This window comes from Euleptes europaea, chromosome 9 (assembly GCF_029931775.1).
Source record: "Euleptes europaea isolate rEulEur1 chromosome 9, rEulEur1.hap1, whole genome shotgun sequence".
In the NCBI taxonomy this organism is placed as follows: domain Eukaryota; kingdom Metazoa; phylum Chordata; class Lepidosauria; order Squamata; family Sphaerodactylidae; genus Euleptes; species Euleptes europaea.
The window spans coordinates 1,728,905-1,747,415 of record NC_079320.1 but is presented as its reverse complement, the minus strand read 5'-3'; the positions used below and the strand labels follow the sequence as shown (position 1 = coordinate 1,747,415).

Here is an 18,511-nt window from a genome sequence, read left to right as displayed (position 1 = left end):
TGACTTAATTTTTTTATCTTTGAAAATTAAAAGGACTGAAAAAAAGAAGCATATAACAACAAATGCAATTACATTGGGGAAAAAAAAGAAAAATATATGTATAATATAATAAACAATAAATGATAACCATAATAATAAATATAAGCATACATTTCTAAAAATAGTTTCCAGATATTGGAAAATATGTCCAAAACCTGACTTTTTTGATTGGATAAAGACGTCAACAAAGCTAATATGAAATTTACTAAATTCTTCAGCAAGTCAGTTACTGTTATGTGTGGATTCTGTTAATTAATATTTTGCTTATTCAGATAATAATTATTTTAAATGTCTATATTCTCACTTTTCTCCTGAGCATCTCAGGATTGAAAGTGGGTAATATTTACTGCTAATATCCAGAGAGGAGAAAATTTTCTGGGGCAAAGCTGTTCCTGCACTGATGGCCCACAGGCTTGGAGGATGAGCTCTGCACATTGGGTTCTGTAGTCTTGCATTGCTCTCCGGACGTTGAACAGTTTGTTCTCTACCATGTTTCCATTGCCTGGAATCCCTGATTTCCAAAATCAGTGTGAGAGAGGAAACCTTGTTATTACGAATCTGAATTGCAAGTTGAAGTATGGGCAGGGGCCATGGCTCAGTGGTGGAGCCTCTGCTTGGCACGCGGAAAGTCCCAGGTTCAGCCCCTGGTATCTCCAGGTGAAAGAAGGACCAGGTGGTAGGTGATGTGAAAGACCTCTCTCTGCCTGAGACCCTGGAGAGCCGCCGCCAGTCTGAGTAGACAAAACTGGCCTTGATGGGCCGATGGGCCAATTAAGTATAAGGCAGCTTCATGTGTTCAGTCTGAAGTCATTTTGTAGGCCAGTATTGTCACAACAAAATTATTTGGGAAGAAGAAGAGTTGGTTTTTATATGCCAACTTTCTCTACCACTTAAGGAAGAATCAAACTGGCTTACAATCACTTTCCTGTCTTCTCCCCACAAAAGACACCCTGTTAGGTTGGTGAGGCTGAGAGAGTGTGACAAGCCCAAGGTCACCCAGCTGGCTTCATGTGTAGGAATGGGGAAACCAACCTGGTTCACGAGATTAGCATCCACTGCTCATGTGGAGGAGTGGGGAATCAAACCCAGTTCTTCAGATTCGCCTCCGCAGCTCTTGTGGAGGAGGGGGGAATCAAACCTGTTTCTCCAGATTAGAGTCCACTGCTCCAAACCACCACTCTTAACCACCATATCACGCTGGCTCTCCTGCTGGGAGGATACCCTTCCAAAGCTATGCTTGGTCTAGGAGCTCAGGAGCAGAGGATCAGTGACAGCAGAACTTTGCATCTGCACCTTGGTAGATTATTGCCATATCTAAACTGCAGCGGCCAACAGATGGGCCCAGGGAGAGATGCCACAGAGGAGTAAACTGTGTGCTTGAGGTTGCAGTGTGCATAAGCATGAAAATCCATGTGCCCCAAAAGACCCACACTAAAAGGAGCATTGTCATTTTGAATAGAAATCTTATGAGTGGTTGCTCTGCTGAATTCTGGTTCTGTGTTTCAGGTTGTTGATTCCTGTTCTCTTCGGACCGACTCTGTTATTGGAGAATTCCGGGTAAGGGTGGCCTTCATTTCATCGTGTGATTAGGGAAAGGGATCCACGTATCTGCCGGGCTTTTTGGCCAGCCAACTTCTCTTTGTCGTGTGCTGGTCTTTTGCAGCGATTCTGCCTCCTGCAATAAGCCCTGCAGGAAAGGAGAGAAGGCACTTCCCCTTTCCTCCCGTGAGTTCTGTGTGGAGGACAGGCAAGGTGGCTTCTCAACCTGCCCTCTGGGCCTTTGCTAGTAGTCAGTTCCCCGTCTCACGGCTGCTGGTGCCTTCTGCAAAAACCTTCCAGGGGATGGGATCCTTTTGTTAGGTGGGTGGGAAGGGAGATGGATGTGGTGCCTAATGGAGGGTCTGGTGTTGATAGGATTGCCAACCTCCAGGTGGACCCGGAGATCTAGAATTACAACTGATCTCCAGACGACAGAGGTCTGTTCCCCTGGAGGAAATGGCTGCTTTGGAGGGTGGACTCTGTGGCATTACATTTTGCTGAGGTCTCTCCCCTCCCCAAACCCTGCTTTCCCCAGGCTCCACCCCCAAAATATCCAGGAATTTCCCAACAGAGTTGGAAACCCTAGATTCAGGGCTGTTGATGAGCATCCCTGCAGATTTATGAAGCCCCAACAAAAGATTTCATGAATGCTTGTTTGTTTGTGGTTGAATTTTGCAGATGGATGTTGGGACAATTTACGCTGAACCCAGTGAGTGAAATAATCTTGGAATAAATATGGTTGAGGTAATGTCGGTTCTACTTAGTGGGAGATTCCAGCGTTTACCTTTGGAGGCCGGCCTGTGCCCCTTGTAACTGTGATGTAATTGAGAGAATTGTCCATATCTTACTGTATGGTAAATTTTATCGGGATGTCAGAAATAGGCTGATTTTACCCTTGTTGACTAGAGTTTTTAGAGACTCGGATGATTTTATTGTTAATTTTTTACCAGAGGACAATGATGCTAGTATTTCTTGTGTGTGTTAAGTGCCGTCAAGTTGCTTCCGACTCATGGCGACCCTATGAATGAAAGTCCTCCAAAATGTCCTATCTTTGACAGCCTTGCTCAGATCTTGCAAATTGAAGGCTGTGGCTTCCTTTATTGAGTCAATAAAGGAAGTATTTCTTACACAGTGGCAAAGCTTTGTTATGTAGCCAGTAGAGTGCGGAGATCTCTGGTTGGTGTAACAACATTTTATTTGTTAATTTCTTTTGCAATTTCTAGCCCTCCCTCCCTGGCCAAAGCCAGGCTCAGGGTGGGTTGCAGTCTTGGTTCTGTATTGATAGTTTGAAAGTTTTAAAAATATTTTAAAGTTGCTGGTCAAATGACTGTAAATAGATTAACTAATATGGGTGAGGTAGCACAGGGAAATCCTGGGAATGTTGCATTTTGCTGCTTCTGTCAAGAGCAGAAATTACCAAACATTTTAATAGAGAATGTTAAAAGGGTGTATGTGTGCAGACTTTGAGGTGGGAGGAGAAGGACATTTAAAAAGACAGTTATAATGTCGTAGTGCTTGAGGGACAGTCCGGTTGCCAGAGCCACGTGTGGGGAGAAATTATTGCTGGGGGCGGGGAGGGTACAGAATCCAGATGCAAAGGCAGACTGCGGTGCCCTTAACAGCAGAAGAGAGGGGTTGGGCAGCTCTTCCCCTTGAGAGGAATCATAGAATCATAGAGTTGGAAGGGACCTCCAGGGTCATCTAGTCCAACCCCTTTCACAATGCAGGAAATTCACAACTACCTCTCCCTGTGCATTCCCGCAGTGTCATCCCACAATTGCTGTCTCAGGAGTCATGACAGGGGAAAAAAATTGTCTTCAGTTACTGGTGGAGTTGCCAACCTCCACTTGTAGCCTGGCGATCTCCTGGAATTACGACTGATCTACAGGGATCAGTGTTCCCCTGGAGAAAATGACTGCTTTGGAGGGTGGGCTCTGTGGCAGTAGACCCCACCGAGGTCCCTCCCTGCCCTCTCCACCTCCAAATCTCCAGGGATTTCCTCACCCTGGAGTTGGCAACCCTGTTTAATGGGTGGACACCCCCTTCTTCCCCATACTGGGGCCCCCGGTTGCTCTCTGCCCTGCAGATGTGTAGCTGCAGCTTTAATTGTTTTGGCCCCCAGTTCTGCTTGGGAAGGTAAAGGTTGCTCCAAAAGGGCAGCTGAGCTCTTCAATATACGTGTGATTTTCTACTTGCTTCTATTGAACGATTATTTCAGAGCATTCCTTCCTCCGCAAGTGGCTGCTGCTTTCAGACCCGGAAGATTTTTCGGCTGGAGCTAAAGGCTACTTGAAGGTCAGCCTGTCCGTCCTGGGTCCTGGCGATGAAGCGCCTGTAAGTATGGGGCTTGGGTCATCACAGGAGGAGATTTTCTTGGGCCTGCGTCAGATTCTCTGCTCCTAACTTTTCCAGCTTCATTGAGGGCAGGGGAGGGAGCACTCAAGTCATGTTACTTTCAGGAAGGAACCTGATGGGATAAATTCTAGAGGGAATATTTGGGGTTAGGCTGTGGCAGCTGAAAGAGAAAGAGAGAGGGAGAGAGAGAGAGAAAGCGTCTTGCTGTGCTTCAAAAAAAAAAACCCATTTATTGTGACCCTGGAACCCACTTAGCCCAATAACTAGGTATGCTGGTTTTCAAAAAGTTGGGTTTTAAAGATTTAATTAATTTATGCTATTTATAGTCCACCTTTCTCACTGGGACTCAAGGCAGATGACAAAGAAGAGTCACTACAATCAACAAAATGGGGCGTTTGATAAACAATTCAGTAGGATCAGGGTTGTAGAACCAACCAGAAATCTAAAAACATATTAACACGACGCATCATTTACAATTACATTGTTGTTTATGTAATTTACTCAATATTAAGGTGTAATTGGATATCACACTCTGCACATGCTCTGTGAATTGTCCTATGTATAATTTTTCCTACTAATTTTAAAAAATGCTTTTATTTGAAGCATCTGTTGTCCTCTGCATTATTTGTTTCCTTGCCTTCGCTCTAACCACTTCATCAGACTAGCTCTCACAGGTGACAGGTGTGCCGAGACTCCTGTTGCAATGTGGCTTGTGTCTGGGGAGTTTTTGGCCTGTCCCTGGATGTCCTTCCAGGGATAGAGATCATGATGGGCAGCCGTGTTCGTCTGTCTGTAGCAGTAGAAAAGAGCCGGAGTCCAGGAGCACCTGGAAGGCCAACAGAATTTCTGGTAGGATATCTGAAGAAGGGAGCTGTGGCTCATGAAAGTTCATACTCTGCCATAAATGTTGTTTGTAAGAACATAAGAAAGGCCCTGCTGGATCAGACCAAGGCCCATCAAGTCCAGCAGTCGATTCACACTGTGGCCAACCAGGGGCCTCTAGAAAGCCCACAAGCAAGGCAACTGCAGCGATTTTACCCTGCCTGTGTTCCACAGCACCTAATATATAAGGCCTGCTCCTCTGATCCTGGAAAGAATAGGTATACATCATGACAGGTATCCATTTTTACTAGTAGCCATGGATAGCCCTATCCTCCATGAATATGTCCACTCGTTGAGTTGCTCCTGGACTCTGGCTCTTTTCTGCTTTCAGGGAGAGTTCCTTTTTTCACCACTCCTATATCTTGTTCGGGCACAATCCTTTGCTCAAGTCCCAATAAGTTGAACGGGAGTCAATGATTACATTACATTTTACGTTTACATTTTATTGTTACGGCAATTGGCCAGCACAAGGAGTCAATGATTGTTTCCAAGGCTTCTCTCCTCTTAGTGTCCCCTTTTTACCTGCATTGCAGATGGAGAAAAAGGAAGGTGCCGAAGATAAAGAAGACATTGAGGGCAACGTTCTCCGGCCGACAGGGGTGTGCCTCAGGGGGGCTCACTTCTCCCTCAAAATCTACAGAGCCGAAGACCTGCCCCAGAGTGAGTATGTCGGAGGGGGAGGATGGAAGCACACGGGGCCAAATGTCGGGAACCAAGCCGGGGATGGATGAGGCCCTCTGGATTGTCAGCGGAAGAACATCACGATGTGATGTACTTGGTATAAACCTAAAGAAGATTTTTAAAGAAATTAAAGATCACCCTTTGGAGACCTTAGTTCACTTTCTGGTTGAAAAAATAGGTTTGTTTATGTTTTTAAATGCTCTTTGTAATTGTTTAAATGTTTTAGTGTTATTTATGTGTGCCGCCTTGGGGACCTTTATTGAGTGGAAAGGCGGCACAAAAATCCTTTAAATAAATAATAAATAAAATAGCCCACATTTCAAGGCAAGAATGGAAAGCATAATGAAAAATTGGAGATGATTTACACCAATAACAAATTACATTTTTTTTAAAAAAAGATTCAACTGTACAATAATAACTTTGGACAAAAAGAGGGAACTCCTGACACACATGGTCAGGAGTGTTTAGCTTCTGTCACACACACCCCCAATAACTCCTAGCCCCCAGTTCAGTTTCCTGCAAGATCCATTTTCTGTTAGCACAGCAGAAGAGTCAAGGGGAAGCCTCATGCAAATCTGAAGTCAGGGGTCAAGGATGGCGGAGCGTGTTTGGCCCAAAGGCTTTCCCGTGGCTCCTCATCTGCAGAAAGCCCCGGAGGCATCTTTCGCTCACTGCCTTCTGGTTTCTGTTCTGTTCCAGTGGATGATGCCATCCTAGACGGTGTCAAGCAGATCTTTGGGTTTGAGAGCAGCAAGAAGAATCTGGTGGATCCTTTTGTGGAAGTGACCTTTGCTGGCAAAACGGTAAGCTAGATCTTGTTCAGGAAAAGCCGGGGCAGGAGAGCAAGCCCGTGTCTCATTTACAAAGGCTGAGGAACTGGTTAATGGGTGTCATCAGTCAGCTGGTTGGCTTCTGTCATGTGGTTGGCTTCTGGCACCTGGTTTGCATGCAGAAGGTCCCAGGTTCCAGCCCTGGCACTTCTAGTTAAAGGAGGAGGGGCTGGGAAAGGCCGCAGATCTTGGAGAGCTGCAGTCATGGAGGGGGAGGAGGAGGATTAGTTTTTATATGCCGACTTTCTCTTCCATTTACAAAAGAATCAAACTAGCTTGCAATCACCTTCCCTTCCCCTCCCCACAACAGATACCTTGCGAGGTAGGTGAGGCTGAGAGAGCTTTAAGAGAGCTGTGACTAGCCCAAGGTCACCCAGCTGGCTTCATGTGGAGGAGTGGGGAATCAAACCCTGTTCACCAGATTAACGTCTACCGCTCATGTGGAGGAGTGGGGAATCAAACCCAGTTCTCCAGATTAGAGTCCGCTGCTCCAAACCACCAGTCTTAACCACTACACCAAGCTAGCGAGGGCCAGGTGAGAACTGTCTTTACTGGAGGCAACGGTGTGTGTGGCTTTTGGCCAAGGGCCTTGTGCCTTTGAGGTGCCGTTGACTTCTGAACCTCTCTCTCTGAATTTAGTCTCTGTATTTAATACTTCCACGAGGGGTGATGGTCAGTGACCAAGCGGATGTCCTGACACTGTGCCTTCTCTTCTTCAGCTCTGCAGCAAGATCCTGGAGAAGACTGCCAACCCTCAGTGGAATCAAAGCATCACTGTACCAGCTATGGTGAGCAAAAGGGAGAGGCTTCCTCTGGAGCAGAGTTGCCCAGCTTTTTTGAACCTGCGGGCACCTTTCTACTTCTGACTCAATGTGGTGGCCACAGCCACAAAAGAGGCTGCCACAGCTTATCTTCACTCACATGAGGAAGATGCTTGTGCTGGGGTAGCAGCTGCTGCCAAAGCAACATTTTTAAAAATCTGCACAGCCAATCAGTAGCCCTGCTGGGCAAAAGGCCCACCTGGGTCTGCCCACTTTCTGAAAACACTAGGTGGGTACCAGAAAAGGTGTTTGTGGGAGTCTTGGCACCCAGGGGCACCACACTGACAATCCCTACTCTAGAGCCTCTTCCATCAGTTCTCTGCTCTAAGCAGCTTCCGCTGACTTTTCTCCCCTCTCTGTAGTTTCCTTCCATGTGTGAGAAGATGAGGATCCGGGTCATTGACTGGTGAGTTGGAATGGTGTTGTGGATGGCAGGAGCTGAAAGCAAAGCTGTGGCTCAGTGGTGGAGCATCTGCTTGGCATGCAGAAGGTCCTAGGTTCAATCCCCGGCATCTCCAGTTAAAGGGACCGAGCAAGTAGGTGATGTGAAAGACCTCTGCCTGAGACCCTGGAGAGCTGCTGCTGGTCTGAGCAAACAATACTGACTTCGATGGACCAGGGGTCCGATTCAGTATAAGGCAGCTTCATGTGTTCAAAGGCTTCATGCTGTGAGATGCAAATAGGTCTCGGAAGGAGAACTGGGCAGATATTCCTGGGAAAAAAGACTGGATTATGAAAATGTTTGAACTGGTGGAAATGGCAAAATTTACAGCCATTTTAAATCAAAAAGACAATGCCCGATTTATGGGGGAATGGGAGGCTTGGATGAAATATTGTGAATATGAATTAAAACTGGGGAAAATGGAAGAATACCTTTTAATCTGATCTAGATGACACTATTAATATTAAGAGTTACAACCATTTATATCAATAGAGTATGTTATATGAAATTTAAATGAGTCTAAGAATAATTATGATCAGATCATATTACGATGGGATATAATACTTTATTAAGAGGCAGTCAGAGGTGATGGGGAAGTCAGTGACATTTTCTTTATTTTTCTTTTTTCTCTTTGTAATGTTTATATACTCTTAGTTATTATGGAAAATTTCTATTATAAAAACCAATAAAAATTTATATAAAAAAAAAAAAGGAAGGAGAACTGGGTCTGTTTTTTTGCTGGCCCTGATGCTGGCCCTTCGAAAGAAGTTGAAACAAAGCAGGTGCTGCTTTTCTTGACCTGAACAGGAGAGGTGGGAAGTGAGGCCCCTCCTGAGTTGCTCCGTGTCTGGCTGCTGCATAAGGCCCAGGAGAAGAGTGCCCAACCCGCCTTCTCAGGGCTAGAACTCTTTGTGAGATCTGATGCACATTTGCTCGTGTGTGCATGTAAAGTACTGTCAAGTCACAGCTGACTTACGGCAACCCCGTAGGGTTTTCAAGCCAGTGTGGTGTAGTGGTTAAGAGTGGTGTTTTGGAGTGGTGGACTCTAATCTGGAGAACCGGGTTTGACTCCCCACTCCACATGGGCAGCGGACTCTAATCTGGTGAACCGGGTTAGTTTCCCCAAACCTACATTTGAAGCCAGCTGGGTGACCTTGGGCTAGTCACAGCTCTCTTAGAGCTCTTTCAGCCCCACCGACCTCACAGGGTGTCTGTTGTGGGGAGGGGAAGAGAAGGCGATTGTAAGCCGCTTTTATTCTTCCCTAAGTGGTAGAGAAAGTTGGCATATAAAAACCAACTCTTTTTGAGACGTTCAGAGGTGGTTTGCCATTGCCTGCCTCTGCGACCCTGGACTTCCTTGGTGGTCTCCCATCCAAATATTGACCAGTGCCGACGACCATGCTGAGCTTCTGAGATCTGATGAGGTCAGGCCAGCCTGGGGCTGTCCATGTGAGGGTTGTGCACTTTTGCAGAAGGAGAATTCAGCAGTTGTAGCTTTTTCTCACCACCCCAAAAGCTCTAGTCGCAACATCACCGTTTAGAACGGTTCTTGAGGCATGAGATCTGCAAAGGGTCTAGAGAATTTTCTGCAGAAAGTGCTGCAAGAGAGAGGGAAGCCCTGGTTTTCGTTCAAGGAAAGGATAACGGTCGATGATGCAGTGATTGAAAAACGTAAATAAAAATGCTTGTTTTCGTTTCAGGGACCGCGTCACTCACAATGACGTTGTGGGCAGCAGCTACCTGTGCATGTCTCGGATCTCAGCCCCTGGAGGGGAGCTGGAAGGTATGGCTGCCATCAGTGTCTGGTGCCTCAGAAACTGAGGCTGGGGCAATATTGAGGCCAGCAAGAGCTTGTTTCTCAGACCCTCAAAAAGCCTGACCAGGAAGCTTTTCTGGGGTCGGGGAGAGGAGGGCAACTTTCTCCTGTCCCCTTTAACCTCCCGTCCCCCCATGAAAGCTTTACCAGCACTGGCTGTTTTTAAGGGCTTGAATGTGAACCCAGCCCCACTTCTCTGCACTGGGCCACTCTTGGCCCACACTGGCCCCTTGCTGTCATAGGGTTGCCAATCTCCAGGTGCTGCCTGGAGATCTCCCAGAATTACAGCTGATCTCCTGACAACAGAGATGAGTTCCCAGGGAGATAATGGCTGCTTTGGAGGGGTGGACTCAATGGCATTACACCCTGCTGAGGCCCCTGCCTTTGCCAAACCCTGCCCTTCCCAGGCCTCACCCCCAAATCTCCATCTATTTCACAAGAGGGAGCTGGCAACCCTATATATGACTGAGGTGGGATTTACTGTGCCATATTGTTCCTGAAGAGACAATTTCTCCAAACCCCTTTATCTCCCCCCCTTGTTTCTAACATCAAATGTTTTAATGTATGAGTTTCCTTTGCTGGTAGATCCATTTCAGGTAGTTTCTCCCACCTTTGTGCTTGATCTGCCCCTTGCAAAATAATTGCAGATCCTCTGTGGACATTTGCAGTTGCACTCTCCATGTTTGTAGTTGAGAATTTCTTCTGCTGTGCTCTCTCCCCCCATTCCTCATCTCTTTTGCTACCACCCTCACCCTCTACCTTTTTACCCCCACCTTCTCACTGTGCCCAGTTGGTAACACCATAAATACCATTGAGTGATCTGATGGCATATTGGGAAGAACCTCCTTTTGGAAGGAAAAGCAAAGGAGAAATGGAAGCACAGTTCAGGAGCTAACCGTCTGGGGGTGTGGGCAATGTAGACTCTTTGTGCCCCCTTTTAGATCCTGTCTAACTTCTCCCTGCTGTGTCTTGCCTGGTCTTCTTAGAGCTTGAGAATTTTCCTGAATTGTTAACAATCCATCCAACTAGTAGAAATTTGGTCACATGGGAGGGTTTTGTCATCTCTAGAGATTGGTGTGTTTCCATGGGTTTTCCCACATTCTTCATTTCCTGCCTTGTAAGTTCCTATTTCTTTTTGGGAGGTGGGATTCCTGTTCTGCACATGTTTTGCTCCCTCTAGTAGTCGATTCAATATCACAGAGGTATATGTCCAGCGTTAAAACCTGCAGTTTAAATCTGCAGGGAGATGTGCTGAACATAAACCTGTTTGCTATTGAATCGACCACTGGAGGGAGCAAAAACACGTGGAACTTTCTTCCAAAGAAACAGGAACTTAGAAGCGAGGAAAAGGAGAATGTGGAAAAGCCCCATGTGACAAATACCTGCAGTAAACAGCGGCCATGCAATACATGTAGTGGTCATGTGAGTTATTTGGTCCAGCCTTGGAGCACGAGGCTTCAAGCGTCACTGGAAGTCAAGACTTTCTTTTTATCCTCTTCTCCTGTGTTGTCCCCAAGCTGGGCTGACGCTCTGCCTATGCCCTGGGGACCAGGAGTTTCTGCTTTAACTCTTTCTCCTGCTTCTTTCTGCCTCAGATGAGTCTCCCGCCCTTGCGAAGCCTTTCAAAGCAAGCAACAGTAGGTTCTTTAGCATGCTGCGACCCTCCCTCTCACTTGCACACACAGTGACAACTCCTTCCCCTCTTCCCAGCGTTATTATTTGGTGCCTGTTAAAAATGTAGACCAGTGTGTGGCTGACAACTGGCTTGTCTGAGTGATCCAGCTGGGAGACGAAGCTTCACTTCACCTCCTTGTTTGCACACCATGCAAAGGGTGTTCCTGGGAAGGAAAGGTCTCTGGGTGATTGGTGCACGTGATTCACTGACGAACTGGTTCTGGCTCTCGCAGGGTGCTTTTTCTTAGCTGGGTTAGAGTCTTTGTTTGCGTGTAAGGGTGGCAGACAGAGAGGAGAGGAAGGAACAAATAGGGAGAAAAGAAAGGGACTCTCCTGGATTTGCCGCTCCAGCACTTCGGGCTGCTTAATTTATTTATTCATGTATTTACAAAATCTGTAGCCCACCTTTCTGCCTTTATAAGGGCTTCCAAAGCGACTAACAGTTTATAATATAAGAACATAAGAAAAGCCATGCTGGATCAGACCAAGGCCCATCAAGTCCAGCAGTCTGTTCACACAGTGGCCAACTAGGAGCCCCCATGAAGCCCATAAATAAGGCGACTGCATCAGTATTGTCTTGCCTGTGTTCCACAGCACCTAATATAATAGGCCTGCTCCTCTGATCCTGGAGAGACTAGGTATGCATCATGACTAGTATTCATTTTGACTAGTAGCCACGGATACCCCTCTCCTCCATGAACATGTCCACTCCCCTCTTAAAACCTTCCAAATTGGCAGCCATCCCCACATCCTGGGGCAGGGAGTTCCACAATTTAACTATACTTCCTTTTATCTGTTTTGAATCTCTCACCCTCCAGCTTCAGCAGATGATCCCACATTCTGGTATTATGAGAGAGGGATAAAAACTTCGCCCTGTCCACTCTCTGCATACCATGCATACTTTTATAGACCTCTAGCATGAGTCCCCAGCTTGCTGGGGGTAAAGGGGAGATGACTGGGGAAGGCACTGGCAAACCACCCCGTAAACAAAGTCTGCCTATAAAACGTTGGGACGAGACTTCACCCCATGGTTCAGGAATGACCTGGTGCTTGCACAGGGGACCTTTACCTTTACCCGTCATGTCTCCCCTTAACTGCCTTCTTTCTAAGCTAAACGGACCTAAGTGTTTTAACTGCTCCTCATAGGGCAGTTGCTCTAGCTCCCCAGTCATCTTGGTTACTCTTTGCTGCATTTTCTCAAGCTCTGCAATATCTTTTTTTTAGGTGTGGTGACCAGAACTGTACACAGTATTCCAAGTGTGGTCTCACCATAGATTTGTACACAAATATTAAAATTATATTATAAAACCATTAAAATCAACCCCCACCCAAACATACATCATTAATTTTTAAAACAGTTAAAAAAACAGAGTTAAAATGCATGTGTGTGTGTAAAGTGCTGTCAAGTCACAACTAACTTATGGCAACCTCAGCAAGGGGCTTTCAAGGCAAGTGAGAAGCTGAGGGGGTCTGCCATTGCCTTCCTCTGCAGAGTCTTCCTTGGTGATCTCCCTTCCAAGTACCGACCCTGCTTAGCTTCCCAGATCCGACAAGATCAAGCGATACCGTGCCACCTTCCCTTAAAATACATACAAAACAGTTAAAATACACACAAAATAAAAACCTTGGTTAGGAAGGAGGGATCATTGAGGGAATGCCAAACAAACCATTTATATGTCCAATATCGTCTCAATTTATTTTCTCAATTTATTTCCCGTACAGAAAGCACAGATACCGGATTGTCCAGTGCAGAAGTGGAACCTGGCCCTAACTCTAGTAGCTTTGTGTATTCATGTGACATTTATGATGAGGAAACTGCATTCTTTCTAGGATGCATGCAAGCAGACATTTTGCAACGGGCAAAGGCCTGACCTAGAAGCTCAGCCTGACCAATGAGCCTGACCTGGAAGCTTTTATGGGTGTCAAGGAGTGTCACTTGACTCACTCTGGCCCACTGGGACAAAGAGATTTCCTTGCTGGTCTCTCTGAACTTTCCTCTTTTGGCCACAGCAGGGCGGTGGTGACCAGGCTGAATCCCCACGGACAGAGCTGAAATAAATTTGTTCTTGGAAAGTCACCTCAAAATTATCTTTGGTGAATATTGTTGACAAATATTCTACAGATATTCTGTGACTACTCAAAAGTTTTCCAAACAGGCTTTGAAAATGGAATGTCTGTAATTTGACTCCAAATGATATTTGAATTCATTGGTTCATATCTGTTGGATGATATGTTTAGATTGTATGTAATTAAAAAAATTCCTTTGTTGCTTTATCTCTGCTGGCAACGCTCACAGGATAAATCAGCCAAAAACCATTAAAACAGCATTTAGAGTTCCCCTGCTGTTTTGCATAACTTGATAGCTGTTGCCAAAGATATTTTTATTTGGCATTATCAATAACAAAGCATTCTTCCTTCAGGGAACACTTCCCACATTGCCTGTCTGTGCATTGTGGAGGATTCTGGGGGCATGTTCTAGGTTTCACATGAAAGGCAGGGTTGGACTTCACAAATTCCTTTGTGAACTGCCAGTGTGACTTGCCCTGGCCTTGATGGCCCAAACTAGCTCAACCTCATCAGATCTCAGAAGTTAAGCAGGGTGTGCCTTGGTTAGTACTTGGATGGGAGACCACCAAGAAAGTCCAGGGTTGCTACACAGAGGCAGGCAATGGCAAACCACCTCTGTATCTCTCCTTGAAAACCCTACAAGGTCACCATAAGTTGTCTGCGACTGCATGTCTGGCCCAGGGGCAACCACCAGTCTGTCAGTCTTGACCTGGACAGTCCAAGTTAGACCAATCTCATGAGAATTCAGAAGCTGAGCAGGGTCAGCCCTGGTTAGAATTTAGATGGGAGACCTCCAAGGAAGTCAAGGGTTGTTATACAGAGGTAGGCAATGGCAAACCACCTGTATTCCTCTCTTGCCTTGAAAACCCTACAGGGTCTCCTTAAGTCGGCTGCAACTTGACAGCGCTATCCGCCACCAGTATGACTGAGATCGCACTTCAGCGTTGTGCAAACTGACTTCCCTCTGTCCTTCACATTGACGAACCCTGAGAAGAACCCAGAAGATATGATGGTTGTCAAGCCCACTGTGGCATTTAATATTAGGATGGGTGCTATGAAATAGCATTGTTTTAAAACTTTCAGCAATTGATCAATAGCAAGTGATGTAATAGCTGATTACTTTTGATAAGAACATGATCTGGTAATTAGTATTTGAAAGTTGACAGCTCACATTTCAGATCACATTTATTAATTGTTTCCCCTGTACAGCATGAAGTCCCTCAAGTGACTGGTTTGGGACTGATTTGGGTGTGTGTGTGTGTGGGGGGGTATGTGTCCTGAGACATCTGGAGGGACCTCTGGACTCATGGAGAGCCACTGGGAGAATCTTCTTGGGGGGCATAGAAGAGCCTTGCATGGATTTCCTGCCTGCATGTTGACAAACTACCTCCACAGTCTCAAGATAATGTTCTCTCTGTCTGTCTCTCTCTCTGGTGTTCCCTTCAGTTGACGACGGGTTGGGTTTCTTGCCAACCTTTGGGCCGTGTTACATCAACCTCTACGGCAGCCCAAGAGAGTTCACTGGATTCCCTGACCCCTATGAGGAGCTCAACATGGGCAAGGTGAAATGACCCTCTTTGAAGGGCCATTTGTGACCCAGGGGACTGACCACAGCTGGGGTTGTTCTGAGGATAAAATGGAGAAGAGGAAGCAGTGTGTGTGTGGGGGGTGGGTGGGCGGGTGGGAAACCATTGCTCTGAGTGGAGACCCCTTCGTGCTGTCCTGATGACCCTTTGGGATAGATAACTTGGTTATGGATGGCATAAAGAGTACAGGGGGGAGGGTTCATTCCACTGTCTCTGTCCTATATATTAGAAGCATAAGAGGAAAGGGGTGATGAATGAGCATTTGTGGGTGTTGAGTGTTCCTTGAGAATTTTCAGAGGAAGGGTAGGGTGCCCCTGCCCTCAAATCTGTGTTCTCATCAAAATGTATGTAATAAACATAATTGGTCTATATTTAGCCTAATCTGTTAATCCTATCCAACTGCTGAACTAAGATGGTGGCCTTGATTGGCCAGAAACAGGAGCTGAGAAATGTGCCACCATCTTGGCTCTCGGCTCATGTGAGTCCCTCATTCAGCAGCTGCAAGGCTTTTTGTTTGAACTGGGTATGTGGGAAGCACAGGCTGCAGACAGAGCTCTGAAGTTGAAAGACCCTGCCCCCCCCCCCCCAAAGTACATAATATGCGGAGGGTCCCCTAACAGGACCATCTCTTTTGTTGTCCCAAAGGGAGAGGGGGTTGCCTATCGGGGGAGGCTGCTGGTAGAACTGGAGACCAAGTTGGTGGATCATGTTGAACAGAAGGTGGAGGACATCCCTGCTGATGACATTCTACGGGTGGAGGTAACGGGCCTGTCCAACAGCCTTTCCTTTGGCACTCACAATTGTCCTTCTCCATTCTTGACTCTCGACGTCAGTTTGCAGATGATATCCCTTTAGACTAGAGACCGGAAGGTGGCGGTGGTGTTCGGCTGCCATCGCCTGCACTGCCTACTTATGTCCTGCCAGGCTCTGGTCAAACTAGTTTTTTGGATTGCAAGCCATACCGAGGAGAAGTCCAGTCAACCTGCTGGAGGCAGAGCCAGTGGGGTGGAGAAGCTGTGGACTACTGTAGGCAACCTGGTTGGCCACTGTGTGAACAGACTGCTGGACTTGATGGGCCTTGGTCTGATCCAGCAGGGCCTTTCTTATGTTCTTATGTTCTTAACTGTTGCCTCTGGAGTCCGTAATGCCTCCCACATTCTTCTTTCATCCCTGAGGATGATCTCAGAGGGTAGCCATGTTGGTCTGCAGTAGATCAGCTGGATTTGGGTCCATTAGCACCAGTATCCTTGACCTGGATGGCCCAGGCTAGCCTGATCTCGTCAGATCTTGGAAGCTAAGCAGGATCGTCCCTGGTTAGTATTTGGATGGGAGACCACCAAGGAAGCCTTGGGTTGCTATGTGGAGGCAGGCAATGGTAAACCGAGATGGCCTGATCTAGCCTGATCTCATCAGTTTTTGGAAGCTAAGCAGGGTTGGCCCTGGTTAGTACGTGGATGGCAGACCACGGGGTTGTTATGCAGAGGCAGGCAATGGCAAACCACCTCTGCACATCACTTCCCTTGAACACCCTACAGATGTGTCTTCTACAAAGCTGATAATGAGCCTGCTAGTGGTGGGTTACCTAATAGATGGGAACCATTTTATTAAGCTTCCTCCTGCCCAGACTGGCAGGTCTTCCAGAATTATTATAAGCTGCCTTGAACTCCAAGGAAAAGCGAATTATAAATGTTTAAATAAATGAATAACATTCTCTCCCCCCGCCCCATCTTCTCTGCATGGCAGAAGTACCTGCGAAGGAGGAAGTTCTGCCTCTTTGCTGCCTTCTATTCGGCCACCATGTTGCAGGACGTGGACGATGCCATCCAGTTTGAGGTCAGCATCGGCAACTACGGGAACAAGTTTGACGGCACCTGCCTGCCATTGGCCTCCACCACGCAGTTCAGCAGGGCTGTGTTTGACGGTAAGGAGAGGAGAGGGGTGAGGCTGGCGTTGAATGGATTTTGCTCGGCCTGCCTGTTCTCCGGCAGGATTTCTGGCTTGTATTAAGTCTTTGCCTGAGGCCTGCCCGGCTTCTTCTTTCATATCTTTCTTTGAAAAAGGACCCTGCTTCTCCTCAATTCAGGATGTTGTACCAAAAGTTAAAATAGGAGTATAAGAACATCTTTTTTTAAAGAAGGTAAAGACCGACATTTTGGGTCCAGTATACCTTTAAAGACTCATAAAGGTGGCTCCATGAGCCATCTTGACTAACCCCTTAAAGCAGGGGCCCCCAACCTTGGCCCCTGCCAACACCATTTTTGGTGCCCGCCAAGTGCTTTTAGTAAGTGGGCAGAGTAGATGGATCTATTGGCCATTGGAGATTTGATTGGCTTTGCTGATTTTTAAAAACGTTGCTTTGGCAGCAGCTGTCACTCCAACACAAGGATCTTCACAGTAAGACTGAATGTAAACTGCAGCAGCCGTTTTGTGACTGGCTCCGCCTACTGCGACAACCATTTCGTGGCTAGTTCCACCTCCAGCTGAATCCATTTTGTGGCAGCCATTTTGTGGCCACGCCCACCACTCTATGTCTGAATTCCAAAAGTACCCACAGGCTCAAAGAGGTTGGGGACCCCTGCCTTAGAGGATATTCTTTTTCTGCCATGTCCTTGCCCGGTATCTTTGCTTGGAGATAGAATTGCATGAAGGTTTGTCTGTCCTCTCTCTCACCAAAATATTATCTGATGAGATTTCCAAATAAAATCACAACACACAGTGCAAACTGCAGAACAATAAAGGGCAGGGATTTCCACCAGTACAAAGAATGGCATTGCATGTTCAGGACATTTCTCCACAAGGACAGATTTAGTATTTTCTCACAGGTCAGATTTTAATCATTTTCGGTCCACATTTGACCATAGGTTTGTGTCGTTTGCCATTCACAGTGTTGACTGCCTGGCTATTGCGGGTTGTGTCAGGTTGGACTCCCATCTTGTGGAGTTGGCAACAACCGAAGCCACAGGTTCCCCCCCCCCCCTAGTAAGTGCAGTTGGTGGGGGACAGCTTGGTATCATGGTGGCAGATCAGTTGGTGGTATTCATCCATGGTTGAAGGATTAACCAACCCTATGCAGTGGGAGTAGATTTTCATCCCCCCCCCATACAGCTACCTTTGATTGGCTTGGGTTTGCCAGGCTCCAGTTGGGGCCTGTGGTTCTTCCAGAATTACAACTGATCTCCGGACCACAGAGGTCAGCTCCCCTGAAGAAAATGGCAGCTTTGGAGGGCAGGCTCTATGGTATACCATAGATTTGAGGTGAAATCCCTCCCAAAATTATCTCCTCCACAGGCACCAACCCCAATTCTGGAGCTAAAGCACAGGACGTTTGGGTGCAGAAATGTCCTTTGCAAGACATCAAAACGTTGGACCTAGTCAATGCGTTTTGGTCATAGGCTTGGTTGAAGATGCTTCCGTGTCTCCCTGACAGGCTGCCAGTATTACTACCTGCCGTGGGGCAACGTGAAGCCCGTGGTTGTGCTGTCCTCCTATTGGGAAGACATCAGCCATAGGACCGACGTCCAGAACCTTCTCTTCGGGGCTGCAGATCGGCTGGTGAGTGAGTCTATTCTGGCGTGTTGAGGGGTAGTGGGGGCAGGAATCACAACTTGTGCTAACTCACGTGTCTGGCCGCAGCCTGGATTCTATGAATGGCTTTGCTGCAGATTCCTTGCGGCCAGATGGGAGGCCTCAGGATCTCTGGCCTCAGCTTCTCTGTGTCATAGTTTTACTATACGAAGCATTCCTGGAGTTATGCAGCATTGGGGGAGGACTGGAAAGAA

At 46.8% G+C, this 18,511-nt stretch overlaps 1 protein-coding gene across 1 annotated transcript in view; it reads left to right on the top strand.

Annotated features, from left to right (window-relative positions):
* Nucleotides 1-18,511, top strand: part of DYSF (dysferlin) — a 178,296-nt gene that overhangs the window by 43,694 nt on the left and 116,091 nt on the right. Inside the window, exons 9-20 of the mRNA XM_056855187.1 lie at nucleotides 1,546-1,596; nucleotides 2,257-2,287; nucleotides 3,797-3,912; nucleotides 5,349-5,475; nucleotides 6,196-6,299; nucleotides 7,046-7,114; nucleotides 7,510-7,553; nucleotides 9,290-9,372; nucleotides 14,593-14,708; nucleotides 15,378-15,491; nucleotides 16,476-16,653; nucleotides 18,160-18,284. Coding sequence (XP_056711165.1) covers nucleotides 1,546-1,596; nucleotides 2,257-2,287; nucleotides 3,797-3,912; nucleotides 5,349-5,475; nucleotides 6,196-6,299; nucleotides 7,046-7,114; nucleotides 7,510-7,553; nucleotides 9,290-9,372; nucleotides 14,593-14,708; nucleotides 15,378-15,491; nucleotides 16,476-16,653; nucleotides 18,160-18,284 — 1,158 coding nt within the window. The remainder of the gene's footprint in view (nucleotides 1-1,545; nucleotides 1,597-2,256; nucleotides 2,288-3,796; nucleotides 3,913-5,348; nucleotides 5,476-6,195; nucleotides 6,300-7,045; nucleotides 7,115-7,509; nucleotides 7,554-9,289; nucleotides 9,373-14,592; nucleotides 14,709-15,377; nucleotides 15,492-16,475; nucleotides 16,654-18,159; nucleotides 18,285-18,511) is intronic.